Source organism: Lactuca virosa, chromosome 7 (genome assembly GCF_052849685.1).
Source record: "Lactuca virosa cultivar CGN04683 chromosome 7, Lactuca_virosa_CGN04683_v6, whole genome shotgun sequence".
In the NCBI taxonomy this organism is placed as follows: Eukaryota; Viridiplantae; Streptophyta; class Magnoliopsida; order Asterales; family Asteraceae; genus Lactuca; species Lactuca virosa.
In genome coordinates, this window is record NC_136432.1 from 140,458,472 (window position 1) to 140,473,997 (window position 15,526).

Below are 15,526 nucleotides of genomic sequence, written 5' to 3' on the forward strand. Positions count from 1 at the left end.
AACATCAGCAATACCAGCTGTACGCCTCCCATCTTGACCTATCCCAGCTTTGGAGCACTTTGCCTTTGTCGATCCATCAACAGAACTCTTTTGATAGCTTGAATCCGATTCCCATAATCCTTCACTTTCAGCCTCAACTTCCGTATCTTCTTCTGATACCTCATACCCATAGTATTCATCTGCATCCATAGGAGATCTACTATCGATTTCATTTCTACCCCGATTCTTAGCTCTGTATGCCTTTCCTTCCATTTTCCATTCAGCCTTACCAATCCCAGTTGCAACAGCTCCAGTCGCATTAGGCTTACGCCGAGTTCGATAAATTGTAGCTGAGGATTGTTCGACTACCCCTGGTGGAACCACTTCATTCAAGTCAACCTCAGTTCTAACATACCGGATCGCAGCACTCTTATCTGGAGGCTTAAACTTAACATCCTTCATCTTATCCTATTTGGAAGAAGCTCCCATCGCAACAACGGAAATTAAAGAGAAGATTCTTCAGCAACGAGTTAGAAAAACTCACCGGTGAAGAAACAATGACGAATCAAGCCGAAAACAATGAGTTACAGACCAAGATTTGCTCTGCGAGCCTGATGCTGGCACACTCTGACTATCACGGCACTAGAGTAGTTATTTGAAAAGGAAACACATTCAAATCATAAGTTGATTCGGATTTTCCTTTTTGATCACCATCAAGATGTGAACAAGCTGCACGACACATTACAAATAATAAAGTCTTATATGCACACTCACACCCCCTTTGGGTGAATCAGCAGTACAGAGAAGCAAATCATACTCAAGCACAAGGGCCCCAATATCACATATACACATTTATCACTCCTCACCCTTTCTAAAAAGGGGGAGTGGAATGGTTGGCACAACACTATAGAGAAGTGTTAACTATATTTCGAGCAAAGAGTTAAGCTACATAACAAGTGAACATTGTATATGATTGTGCATCCCTAGGAAGACATTAGTTTTATAAATGAAGGAGCAACTTCACGACCCAATCCTCAGTGGCCGCATGGTCTGGATCCGAGCAGCCGCGCTAACCAGTTCTTGGCAATCTATTTGCCCAGCTCTTAGCAGTCCCGTTGACCGGCTCCTGGCAATCTCGCCGCACAGCTCTCAACAGCCATGTTTCCCGACTATCAGCAGCCTCGCTACTCAGCTGGTGTTGACAAGCCACTGACAATCTCGCTACACAACTCTCAGCGGTCATGCTGCCCGGCTCTCAACAACCTTGTTGTCTAGCTCTCGTTAGCCTCATCTCTCAGCAAACAATATCACTATTATCTCGACTGCCTCTTGGTGCATAACACTACCATTTCTACATAAATCATGTTGCCAACAAACCATTTGCATTATATGCAGGCCAAGACAGCAAGGCACCGATTGTCACTACATCCAATGTTGTAGCAAAGCATCAAGTGTCATTACATTTTGCCCGAACTGACCACCCGGGCACATAAATCAAAGGGTACTAATCCTAATATTGCCAAAGGTTCAAAAGGTTCATAACCCTTTCCTTGAGTCGCTTGGTTCTTCAGCCTGACTCCATTGTAGAAATAACCTTTTCCTTGGGTTTCTTAGCTTCCCAGAATGACTCCATTATTGAGGCCTACTCCGTTGTTAACGTATCCCTCTAGTAATATGTTAAAGATAATGAGACGATCATCTAAAGGACGACCTAGTTACGGTCGCTACCCAGCATAAGTGTTAGGTCTAGGCCCTCGCCCTCACATTCTTGCACTTAGACCCCGGTGCTCTAGCACCAAGGTCCAATTCAGAAAGAAAGGCTCCAGTCCATAACGAGCCAAAATAGTACCAACCACTCCCCAGATCGACAAGTGTAGCACTCAGGCCACTGCTCTTCGGCGGTTCTGCACTAATAGTAAATAACCGCTAGTGGTACAGGATCCGCACATAGGACGCCTCCACGTCCTGACGGTCCAGACAAAACAAAAGGCATTGTTGGGGACATGCTCCCTCAACGATAGGCATAAAAGAGATCCTTCCTATCTAGAAGAAGGGATCACCTCTTTCTCTATCTCAAACTATACCCTAATTCTCTCATCCAGTATCTGACTTTACCATCAGAGTCTTGTTTCGGGATCCCTTCCCGGACGACGACTGACGTCAGTCCTTTCTTTGTTGTAATTCTCAGGCTTAACTCAGACAAAAACCACCACAAACGGCGTTAAGCTCGAAGGCATATTACAAGATTTGGCGCTATCCGGTCATGTACTTAGAGTTACACAACCTTAAAACGACCCTAGACGGCGGAAATGACGGGAAAGGCACCTGCGGTGTTCGACGGGGGAGAAACGAACCCACTCAGATCAATGTCGTCGCTCGATGGCACATAACCATTTGCCTCATACGGACAAGCCTCCACCCATAAGCCAGCAACACACACGTCAGATCCAATAACGGGAACCATAACGGCATCAATCACTACCCTATAACGATCGTTGCCCGTCACAATAGAGCAGCCTATTACAACCACGACCGCAATGCCTCAGTCGATAGTGACTCAATAGTTGCAACCACTGACCCCTCAGTCACAACTGTCGACTCAGCAGTCGCCATCGGTGGTTTTCCAGCCGCAATCGCTACCGCAGCAGGCGGGGACGAACACTTGGTCTCCAGGGACCATACTGTCCTCCACATAATACCCAATGTCGAGCTATCAGTTCTCTCCAGTAGCAAGAATGTCACACATTCCATTTTCGCTCAACAACCTCCGATATTCAACCCCGATTTCCAGCAATCAAACAGATCCAATCCCTAAACACCGCCGCCATAAGAGTCTAACCCTCACTTGTCATCGGCAAAACAAATCAATACCTCCACTCAACAGCCTCAGGGGTCAGTTTCGAGCACGCTCCAGCAGCCAAAAGCAAGCTCATAATTACACAGCAAAGCACACAATTGGGCTCCTAGTAGCAACCATACATCTCGCAGGCAGCAATGTACAACCAAGCGTACTGGAGCTTGTATTACGCTCAACAGATTATGATGTACGGTGGCTTTCCATACTCTCGCATGGAAAACCCGGTGAAAAGCATTGGCTCTGCTTTCGGCCATGAGCTCTTGCAGTATGAGATCCCACACTTAGCGATGATACCAAACATCCCCACATATGACGACACGACCGATCCCGAAGAGCACATCGAAACCTATTAATGGAAGATGACATCACTAAGGATGGACAAGCGGTTCATTTGTACCTATTTCCCTGTTATGTTATCAGGAAAGACCAAAAAATGGTTCAAGGCGCTGTGACCGAGTAGCATCTCGATTTTCGAGCAGTTAATACCTTTTCCTCAACAATTTCATGAAACTAAGGAAGGGATATTACGAAAGATTCATGCTAGAGACGCTTAACGTACCAGCCCATGAAGAGTTCCTTGTAACCGGTGCCTTCGTCCAAGGTCTACTCCCCGACCCTTTGTCAAAGAATATGCAGGGGACGGTACCTCATTCGAGAGACGAGCTCAAATACAGAGTCGAGAAATACCTCTGACAGATCGAGGGTGAGAAAAGGAAGGAAGCTAACCTAAAGGTATTCGCAAACGCGTACATCAAGCAAGAAGAAGCAAACTCCTGCATAATCCCCAACCATCGAGACCACCATAACAGAAGCCATGACAAGCACAACCACCACTCAACACACCCATCTCGCAAATTTTGTCCATTTGGTAAAGATGAGCCCCGGAGCCACCGAGTTGAGGCGCATGCAGTTGTGAAAACACATCCAAAGGCGGACAAAGAGAAACAAAAATATTATGGGTAGCACAAGAGCAAACCCCCACGATATCGGCAAGTGCACGGTTCTGAGGAATGAAATGGGCGAAAAACATCTAATGGGCGACCTAACGACAATCGAAAAGAATTTGAGGTCCAAGTTTGACACTTACCAGAAGAATTCCCAAGATCGGAAAGATGCCAGCAAGCGCCAAGGTAAGGAGAAAATCCTTACCATCATGAGGCCCCGTGAGAGGATTGAGTGTTTCGAAACGGATGAAGACATCGAGGTACTCCCTAAAAACATCCTCCATATTAGTTTTTCGTCAGAGGATATGAGGATACCAGGCTGGAACCCCAGGGATCCACTCTTGATAACCGCCCATACACGTCAGATACAAATCAACCGTGTCGACATAGATAACGGCAGCGGTTCCGACATCCTCTACGATCACTGTTTCCAACAATTTCCGGCCTACTAGAAGGAAAGCTTAATGCCTTCGACTTTCGGTATCCTCACAGGGTTTACAGGGCACAACTTATGGCCGCTAGGAATGATACATCTCCTTCTTACGCTAACTAGTCATGAAGGGAAAGACAAGGTCACATGTGCGATAAGGTTTTTAGTAGTACACTCCCCGGCAGAGCACGACATCCTGCTCAAGCGGCTGATCCTGGCCCAATTGCGAGCCATACCATCGACGATCCATGACACCGTGAAGTTTAGCATGAGCACTTGATCGGCCACTATCGTTACCTTTAGCCCCCGCACACGCTGTTACCATCAGGTCCTCGCTACCTCTAGGACTGCACGAATTTCAATCGACAAACAAAAGGGGGGCAAGTAGATGAGAAGAGCAAGATAGCAAAACCTGAAGTCGTAAGGCCAGTGGGTGCAAGAACTCCCCGAGAACCAATCTCCACTAGTTGGGTCACTAACCAAACGACAACAAGAAACATGGAAAACCACAACGAAAGCGTATCGATTACCTTGACCTGAGCGAGACAGTTCTACCCCATGATACCACGAGAAGGCAGGTGATGCCAAGTCCAGGCGAGTTCATTCTTAAGGAGGGGAAGGTCCAATCTTCGGATGACCAAGTAGAAATCACTCCGAATGAGAGCAAGATTCAAAAGCCCCTTATAGAAAACGAAACAACAGATAAATAAGGACTTGGAACAGGAGTCTACCAGGCACAAGAAGCTGGGGTAGAACTCTCTCCAACCCCCGGTGAGTCTCTACCTACCACCAACAGGGCTAATGCCACCCACATGGCTAGAGATCAGAAGTGCCAAAGATACCAAAACACAGAGCAAGAATTTACACGATCCAACGGTGATCACAAGGTCAAGCAGACTCCTCGAGGGAAAGTTGTAGATACCAATACTCTGAATAGGTTGCCCTTAGCATCCTTCGACCACAAAATCAAGAAGGTACCGATTGAACCCATCTGGGGAAGAGACACAAACACACAATAGATCACCAATGTCATAGAAATCCCCAATTGACTCAAACGTTCGCTAGATCACGTTTCGTGCGGGTCCTTCCCAAGAATGCACAAAAAGGAGTTTTTTCAGCCTTTTCAAGCAAGTAGCATCAAGTATAATTGAAAACAACCATAGGCTCTGATACCATTGTTGGGTTTTGAGCATTCTAACACTCCTATGGTGTACATGCAACCCTATATACCTTGGATCTATGTTTTCTCTATTATACGTGCAAATATCAATTTTCCAAGGTATCATCCTAACTAGCATGTTATGGACTATATACAATATGAAATATAGTTGAATGACATACCTTTTGTTGTAGCTTGATTCCTTGTACCTTTAAAGAGCTTAGTGCCCCAAGTGTTGCACCTCAAATGGTTCACACAACACCACCAACAATTGGAATAACTTGAGAGAAGATCATTTACACTCAAAAATCGGCTAGCCCTCATGTGTTTATCACTAGTCACTCCTTAGTGCCAATTTCATGAACTTTGAGGCTTCTTATATAGTGTGCACATTAGGGTTACACCATGTAACTCATGACTTTCCATATTCCTCATGATCCATGGGTTTTAACCTCCATGGAGTATCCATGTGTCACCACATGGGTTTAGCCCAACTTGAAGAACTATGGATCATAAACCCACTTTATAAGAATGAATGATTTACCAAATTAATCCCCATTTATTTAATTAGTCTCTTTTGATCAAAAAATTAATTCCAAACTAATTCTTGATCAATACTAATTAAATAATATTAATATATTAGAACTTATAATATATTAATAAATCATAAATATCCTCTTCTCACAAAAGTCTATCCAAATTGTTCTGATGCCATGCAACCTAAATGGACCATGCTACTCTCAGGTCAAGTACATACCAATAATAGTTATGGGCATAGACACCTAATCCAACACACTGGTGTCTTCGACCCACAAGTATAGTGAGGAAAACTCACATATCAGTCTGAAAAGATAGTTAAACAGGACACTGCTCCGAATATAAGCTCTACCGGTCACCTATTCATTGGAAAATCCTGGTCAAAGTCAAAAAGTCAAAAAGTCAACCTAGTCAACTCAGCTGAGTACGCCTAGCGTACTCAGGCCTTGACCAAAAACGGGCTGGTTGACCACGTACACACAGCATACCCCAGGTACACCCCGCGTATTTAGCTGCTTCATTTCCCTTCTATTAAGAGCTTAATTCCTTAATCTCTTTCGTCTAAATTCCATATCTAGTCCTCAAATGATGTCCTTACCCATAAAGTTTCCAACTTTATGGTCTTGCATGGCTATTAAGTGCTCATTACCAAAAAAAACCCTAACTTCTTAACTCATTAAGACATTCTAGTTCATGCATGGAAGGAAACGAAGGTCTAAGATTACATTTTTTATGTTTCTAAACACTCCAAAACATCTGAAAGGACAGCTTATATGGATTAGAGTAACACATACTCATAATAACAAGCTTATGGGACTAAAATGAAAACAAATCCATAGGTAAACAAGATCTAGGCATAGCTTCATCAAATTCATAGCTTTTTACCTTGATATGGTGTCAAATTTTGATGTGATTCGGGATCCAAAGTGCTCCACTCTTCTAAGATGGTTTCCTGCTCCTTCTTCCTCCTTCAAGAAGACCGAAATGCACACTCAAGGTCAAGATTGTTTCACTCAAGAGATTAGGGTTAGCTAGGGTATGAAATAGTGTTGGAGGCTGAATAAAGAAAGGTTACTGAGGCTATAAAGGTGTTTAAATAGGGTCCAAACCCTATAAATTAGGGTTTGGACTCTGGCACGTACGCCCAACGTATGCAATGTATGCCCAGCGTACTCATGCAGCCTCCAAAATTACAAAAATGTCATTAAGGACCAATTTGCAAACAATTCAATATGTTACATGACCTTTTATTGGCCATGTCGTGGCCTCTTATTGGCCACGTCGTGTCAGGATAAGGACAAAATAGTTGTGCATCCCCTAGTCGCCACATCATGACAGCCAAGATGTCACGTCGTAAAAAGTGGGTCTTAATAGCTTAATGGATTAAGCCATTTTTCATCAACTCAATGAGCTCCAAGGCTTATATCTGATTCTTCCCAAGGTCTTAATGGATAAAGCTTCCAACTTTATCCATTAAGACATCCCAATAAGCCAAGATATCTAAGCCTAGGTCCTTAATGAGAACTTAAGGCATAAAGTCAACCATTAAGCCCTTAATCCTTAAAGTCTCAAGTCCTTAATTTCCAAGAAAGTTTCCTAGACTTAAACCATCATAAAAATAAATGCTTTATGGACATGCATTTCCAATGCATATCCCTTCAAAATTACATCAAAATCAAGGAAGAAAAGAGCTCAAACTTGAGTATAAGACCAAATACCCCAAGTAACCATACATCTGGAACATAAGACATCAAAAGGGCCTCAAGGTTCCATAAAGTTGCCAACTTTTTGGAATCCCTTCTTTCAAACTCTCACAACATCAAGAATAAGGGACAAGAGACCAAGCTCTAAGAGCATCTACCCTAATGATTGAATCTTGGACACTTACAAAGGTTCAAAAAATGTGATTGCTGATGATGATAGGGATGGCTAGATGAACCAATGCAGCAAATGAACTTTATTCTCCTTCAAGATACCAAGAACACCACAAAACTCTTCAAAACTCAACAATGGAGGCTAGATCTGATTAAGATTGGAAAGGAGGGTGTTGGAGGCTGAGGGTTAGCAAACCCTAGCTCACACTTCGTTATATAGGGCCTAAAGCTCAAAAAATTAAGGTTTTTCCCTCCAGACAGTTGCCACGACGTGACAGACAAGATGTCATGTCGTGAAGCATTAAATTCCTTCGCGAACACTCTTGTCTATGCCACGTAATGAAGCTGCCAATACCACGTCGTGGCCAATAAAATCTTATTAAGATTATAATATACTTATAATAAATTATACTTTGGGATTTCGTATGTTACATCACAAACCGAAGACATATTATTAAAGGAAAAATCTTATTTATTTGACTTCAAAATAGACTTGACAACTGCTGAAGTAGGATGACCCAGACGTTGATTCCATTGGGACAATGAAACTTTAGTATTGGACGCAACATAATAAGGAGTGTGGCTGATTGGCAGGGAAAGTAGACCAATTTTGCTTTTACCAACTAGAAGAGTTTTTTTCATGAGTATGTCCTTAACAAAAAAAATTAGGGTAAATTTCAATGAATACATAATTATTTTATTGATTGTTGTTGTTAGAAGCATTGTACCCGTTGTTGTTGTGATTTTTCTGAGAGTTGTTGGAATCTTGCTTCGTAACATTGTTGGCAGAGGAAGTGAAGTCTATTGATAAGTTCATCGTCATGGTTTTAACTTAATAGGCAATCAGATATGAGTATAACTTAGATAATTTGACTATTTGATGATTTCTAAGGACGATGTTGGTTGTGAAAAGATCTCCATGACCTAGACCTAAGATGGCTAAGATATATCTAATAACTTCTTCATCAGACATAGGGTGACAATTATTAACCATGGTATCGACAAGTCATGTCAAATTTTTATTAATATTCGGACGCGTTATAATCATCCTTCTTGGTATTGGAGAGCTGTGTACAAATCTGAATGGAGTTCCCTCTGTTTTGAGCTGAAAACATCATGTGGAGAAACGTCTATAGTTGAGTTGATGTGTCTGTGTAACGAGTAAGTTGAGACATGACATCTTCAGTCACATAAGATAATAAGCCGCCAGGAATAGCATGACATTGAGTAACCCATGCCTCATGATTAGGATTAGTGTCTTGTCTTGCTGCATCTCTAGTTCCCATTGTGATCTTGGCTACCGGGACTACATTGGTTCCATCAAGGCAATAAAACAATTGAATACCCCGTAGGATGGGGACGACATGTGCTTTCCAAAGCAAGAAATTTGTGTGGGTTAAATTTCAAGTAATGGCAGTGGCAATCTTTAAAGAATTGATGAAGGGAGAGCCATGATAATCTTGATCTAGGAGAAAATCAAGAGAGCCGAGAAACGGAAAGAAAAAGGAGAAAAATGGAACCATGGGATCTTATCTCTGATAGCAAGTTGAAAATAATAAAAGTTGCCTAAGAATTCCCTGAGGAATATTTCTATATATATATATATATATATATATATATATATATATATATATATATATATATATATATATATATATATAGATAACAAATACGTAATATACATCCAAATGTTTAGGATCTTTATCTATACAACAAACTAACAGATAATTACACATAATGTTACCTACTTCTCATTTGAATTCTTCGAATGGCTTTTGTTTATAATGTTCTCTTTCCATAGTCTTGATTCTAGAATATATTAGAACATGCATGTTGCTGACAGGTGTTGACTTTTTGATGAATCTTTTTAGAATGACTCTGATAAACTAGAAAATTAAGAAAACGGAAAGCTAGGATAAATTTACAAAAAATAAAAGTTGAAAAAGAACGATATAACATAAAAACAAAACAAACATATTAATTGAGTGAAAAACAACACACGAACTGTCCAAGAAAGAATATGGAGATTGATGGATCAGCTAGATAGACTTCACAGTAGCAATTAACCAGTTAGATTCACCACAAAATAGTAAGATACACCATAAAATAGTAATGGGGAGCTTCAACAAAGAAGCTACATACACAACTTAATAGCGAAGAACTTTAAGAATCAAACCCCACAAAAATAACCAATTTATGCTAAGGAGAAAACATAACACAAGGAGCAATGAAATTTTTCAAAGATATATTTAAAAATACAGAATGTAGTACGACAATATCAAAGAAATATAATAAGTTAATAATAAGTTAATATTTTATGTCATACATAAACTATTACATTAAGATTATACAAAGATAATAACATAATACTAACAATATTAAAGATAATATATTTAAAAAAACCATTACATTTTGATCTTATAAGCGAACAAGCCCTCATACACTTGGTGACCGATTTACTAGGTAAAAGAGTCAAAATGCCAACAAGTGTCACATTTTGGGACATATATATATATATATATATATATATATATATATATATATATATATAAACACTTAGTCGATTATTAAACCAAAATATACATAATTGTTTTTAAAATTTATCATATATATATATATATATATATATATATATATATATATATATATATATATATATATATATATATATATATATATATATAGGTGCAACGGTGGGCCTCGGCCCACCCCACACAATTTGAAGTGAATATATACTATATATAGCATTTATATTTCTTTGGAATAAACTATTCTAAGACTAAGAATTGTGACATGACCCACCCTATTTGAAACTTAAATTCATAATGAAAAAAATAATTTACATGTTAAGGCACGTCGATTAAAGAACTGCGGCAATAATTTTTTGAATAGATCAAATTGCATTTCAATCTTTATAGTGAATTCCTCGTTCATTAGGTTCGTATATTAATATTTTTTAATATCTTAATTAATCAATTATTTCCGACTTCAACAAACAATTTACTACAAAATCATATATTGTTACATTTTGTTACCATTTGAATTATTTTGCTATTTGTTCAATTTTTGGAAATTACTTGGCATATCTTAACACAAAATCATATATTCTCACACTATTTACTGTTTTTATTTGAACTATCCCATATATATATATGGGATAGTTCAAATAAAAACAGTAAATAGTGTGAGAACATAAACACATTATTTTTACGTTATTATTCTGTAATGAATTTTGTATCTACAACTTTATGTCATTATTCAATAATAAATAAATGAATAGTAACATGTTAAAACTAAAATTAGAATTTACTACAAAAAATACACATACATAAATTTATAATAGAATAATAACATTCTAATGAATATATGAATAATCAAACGTTAATATTCATATTAGAATTACTTCAACAATACATATATACAACATTCATTATAGAATAATAACATAAACATAGTGTTTTTACGTTCTCACAATATTTACTGTTTTTATTTGAACTTACTTCTATATATATATATATATATATATATATATATATATATATATATATATATATATATATATATATAAAGACTTTGTCGATTATTAGACCGAAATATACATAGTTTTTTAACATGTTCTCATATATATATATATATATATATATATATATATATATATATATATATATATATATATATATATATATATATATATATATATATAGAGAGAGAGAGAGAGAGAGAGAGAGAGAGACGTAGCTATGGGTGCAACAGTGGGCCTTGGCCCATCCAACACAATTTGAAGTGAAGTATATATTATATATAATATTTATATTTTGTTTGAATTAAAAATTTTAAGGCTGAGAATTGTAACATGACCCGTCCTATTTAAAACTTAAATTCATAACGAAATAAATAATTTATCAGTTCAGGCACGTCGATTAAAGAAATTGGGGCAATAATTTTTTGAATAGACAAATTGCATTTCAATCTTCACAATGAATTCCTCTTTCATCAGGTTTGTATATTAATATTTTTTTTATTATCTTATCTAATCAATTATTTCCGACTTCAACAAACAATTTACTACAAAATCATACATTGTTACATTTTGTTACCATTTGAATTATTTTGCTATTTGTTTATATTTTGTAAATTATTTGGTCTATGTTAAAACAAAATTTTGGCTACGCCTTTCCAATGATATCAAATCAGATAAAAAAAATTTATTTATTTTTTCGTCAAATTCACAATGTGAATCTTTGAAAATTCACAGGGTGAATCCGAAAAATATATTTTACATTCACAATGTTAAGTTATGAATTTAGATATTTTTAGTTTTTTTTTTTCGATAAAGAATAAGCTTTAGAACTTAAAAAAATTATTTGGTTCCTTGAAGAACCAATAATTATGTTTCTCTATTGAACTTTTCCCTAATTACAATTGCAGGATGAACACTGTAGTTTGATTCGATATGATTTCTGCCACATATGTTTAATATATATATATATATATATATATATATATATATATATATATATATATATATATATATATATATATATATATATATATATATATAAGGCTAGGTTATTTTGTTTTTTACATTTATTGTGTGTTAGAATGCACCAATAGAAATTTAGTAAATTAAATAATTATTTAATTAAATAAATATAGATATTAAATGATTTCCATAATTATATGTATATTAAATGATATCCATAATTATAATTCTCTTTTTGTGAAAACTAATTAAATCTGTCATTAATGTCAGCAATAACATTCTTTCAAAATAAATTTGCATCTAGATTTTTATATATGAGTTCGTATTTTGTTTCAGGACTCACTCATTTAAAATACAATAAAGTTGCATAGAATATGAAGAACGAGAGTGTATTCTACTAGAATACACTCTCATTCTGCTGGAATACACTCTCATTCTTCTAGATATGAATTCATTCTGAAAGAATATTATTGTTGACATTAATAACGAATTTAATTAGTTTCCATAAAAATGAATTATAAGTATGGATAACATTTAATATACATATAATTAATACTAAATTCTTATTGGTGCATTCTAGCACACAATAGATGTGAGATACATTTGAACCTACCTCTATATATATATATATATATATATATATATATATATATATATATATATATATATATATATATATATATATATATATATATATATATATATATATATATATATATATATATATATATATATATAGGGTTAGGTTATTCTATTCAAAGTAATTATTGTGTTATTGTATGCATAAATGTGGGCCAATCAAATTTACTTATTTTAAGAAAGTGATTAATATATATTATTGAATTAAATATAATTGAAATTATCATCTTAATTAATTACAAGGGTAATTTTGTCAAATAATATAGATTTAATAAAAGAAAATTGCATTTTTTAAGGGATCATAGATTCTATTAATTTTAAAAATCCGATTTTATTAATTATAATTCTTTTAATTCTGACATTCTGACAGAATATATTTATGAGTATATTCAAAAATAAAAATATTCTTGAACCATAAATAATAAAAATATTCTTTAACCTATTTCTTGATCATGACTTTAAAACTTCTTGTAGAATAACAAATTCTTGAACAATCAATTGAAGAATAAAAACAAAAAATGCATTATTTCTTATAGAATACGGGTAACAATTGTTAAGAATTACATTTATTGTTAAAGAATAAAACTAAGAAAACTTTCAAAACGGGAAAGAAAACATCAAAATCTAACAACGACGCTAATACATTCTAAAAGAATAATGTTACTTAGAATCACTTTCAATTTTGTGGTCCGTTCTTCAAGCATCAACTTCTGTGATTCCAACAGAATTGGAATTTGTGATTCCATTCCAACAGAATTGGAATTCATGATTCCATTCCAATAGAATTGATGGGCACTGAAACAAAAATTTCATAGCCATGAATGAAACATTAAGATGGGTACTGAAATAAAAATTTATAAATGTGTGGAGCTTACCAAGTAATCAGATACTCCACGCTCAAATAGCTTCTCAACATTATGAATTGCCCCTCATTCCTGCATTATGTACAACAAATTATAACGAGTCACAAGTTCTATTTTCTGATGGAGGTCATAAGGTTTTGAATGTGCTTATTGTTCCTACACACGACAAGGAATCCTCATTCTAATCATCCGACATCCTCTTATTCTTGAAAGAAAAATTAAAAGAAAAAAAATGTACATAGAAGGGGAAACAATAGCCTACCCAGAAGACAGGGTGAGGGGAATTTGTCATTTGCCCAATTACATTAAAATCTAGAGTACAAATGATCCTTCTTTGGGATAGAATTCAACAGAAATTCAAGTTAACAACACATACAACAGCAACTGAAAGATATTATGGGCCAAACAACCGACAACTCTGACTGTGTTTTACTTGTCAGAACTCAGAAATGGGTGTTTGAGTTATGGCTTCGCATTGCTTGCCTGAGTTCACCCAAGAAATCAATCTGACTCCCTGAAGCTCCAACTCCAACTCTGCCTGTCTGAGAAATCATCTGATGAGGAAGTCGAAATTGTCCCCATGCTGATGCACTGCTTCCTGAATACAAAACCGGTCGCTCGGATAAATCAGTTGAGGGATTTTCATATGCATTGATAGCAGCTGCCCAACGGTTGTTGAGGAGTTGATAAGCTTCACTGCTACAGCATCCTTGCAATCCAATTAAGCGTGGTGGATCAGCATGATCCAAAATAGGAACATTTCTTTTATTTATCCCCATACACACCATACATTAGAACAATACGTATTAACTACACTCAATTTCAGCACATAACACCAAACAAGCAAAAATAATCAGACATACTTGAACATGAGCATCGTAGTTGGCTGGGTTTGTCGAGAGCTCTGTTTCTAGGGTTTGTAATTCGAGAGCAGCTTGAGCTTCGTCGTCCGACTCCGAGTCGGAATTGGAACTTATAAAGGGGTAATGGCGGCTGGAGGGACAAGGGTGGGGGCGACGATGAATAGAAGAGAAAAGGGAAGAGGGGGATGTGATGATATATACTAGAAATTGAGTTTAAAAACTGATATTCCTAAATTAAAGGGATATTAATTGATTTATATATTTACCATAATTAACTAAATGTATGATTACATATTTACCCTTTTAAAATGATTGGTCTACATTTATTCATACAATAACACAATAATTACTTTAAACATCTGAACCTAGCTCTCTCTCTCTCTCTCTCTCTCTATATATATATATATATATATATATATATATATATATATATATATATATATATATATATATATATATATATGAATTTCTATATATTTTTTTTTGATAAAAATAAGTTCTAAATGTTGAAAAAAAGATCGGTTCCTTGGTTTTTTGGTTAATTATGGTTCTCTATTGAACCTCACCCTATATATATATATATATATATATATATATATATATATATATATATATATATATATATATATATATATATATATATATATATATATATATATATATATATATATATATATATATATGTGTGTGTGTGTGTGTGTGTGTGTTTTCTTTAAAAGATGGTAAAAATAAAAATGCAAATACTTTGGTAAGTTTCTTTTTGCTATTTATTGTTATTATTAAATAATGAATCGAGAAGTGAAAATAATTAAAATGTTTTGTGCGATAGTTATTTAAGATTAAAATCATATCATAATTGCATTCACCATGCAATTCATTCTACGGTCTAGACCAAGAA

The 15,526-nt window shown here is 35.7% G+C and overlaps 1 protein-coding gene across 1 annotated transcript; it reads right to left on the reverse strand.

Annotated features, from left to right (window-relative positions):
* Positions 1-14,208: 14,208 nt before the first annotated feature.
* Positions 14,209-14,544, reverse strand: LOC145127193 (uncharacterized). Its single transcript, XM_079062428.1, has one exon. It carries the CDS (start codon positions 14,542-14,544, stop codon positions 14,209-14,211), a length of 336 nt encoding a protein of 111 aa, XP_078918554.1.
* Between the last annotated feature and the right edge of the window lie 982 nt (positions 14,545-15,526).

Bases quoted from the DNA above. Each gene is read 5' to 3' on its own strand.
- LOC145127193 (XM_079062428.1), bottom strand. From the start codon at position 14,544: ATGGGGATAAATAAAAGAAATGTTCCTATTTTGGATCATGCTGATCCA.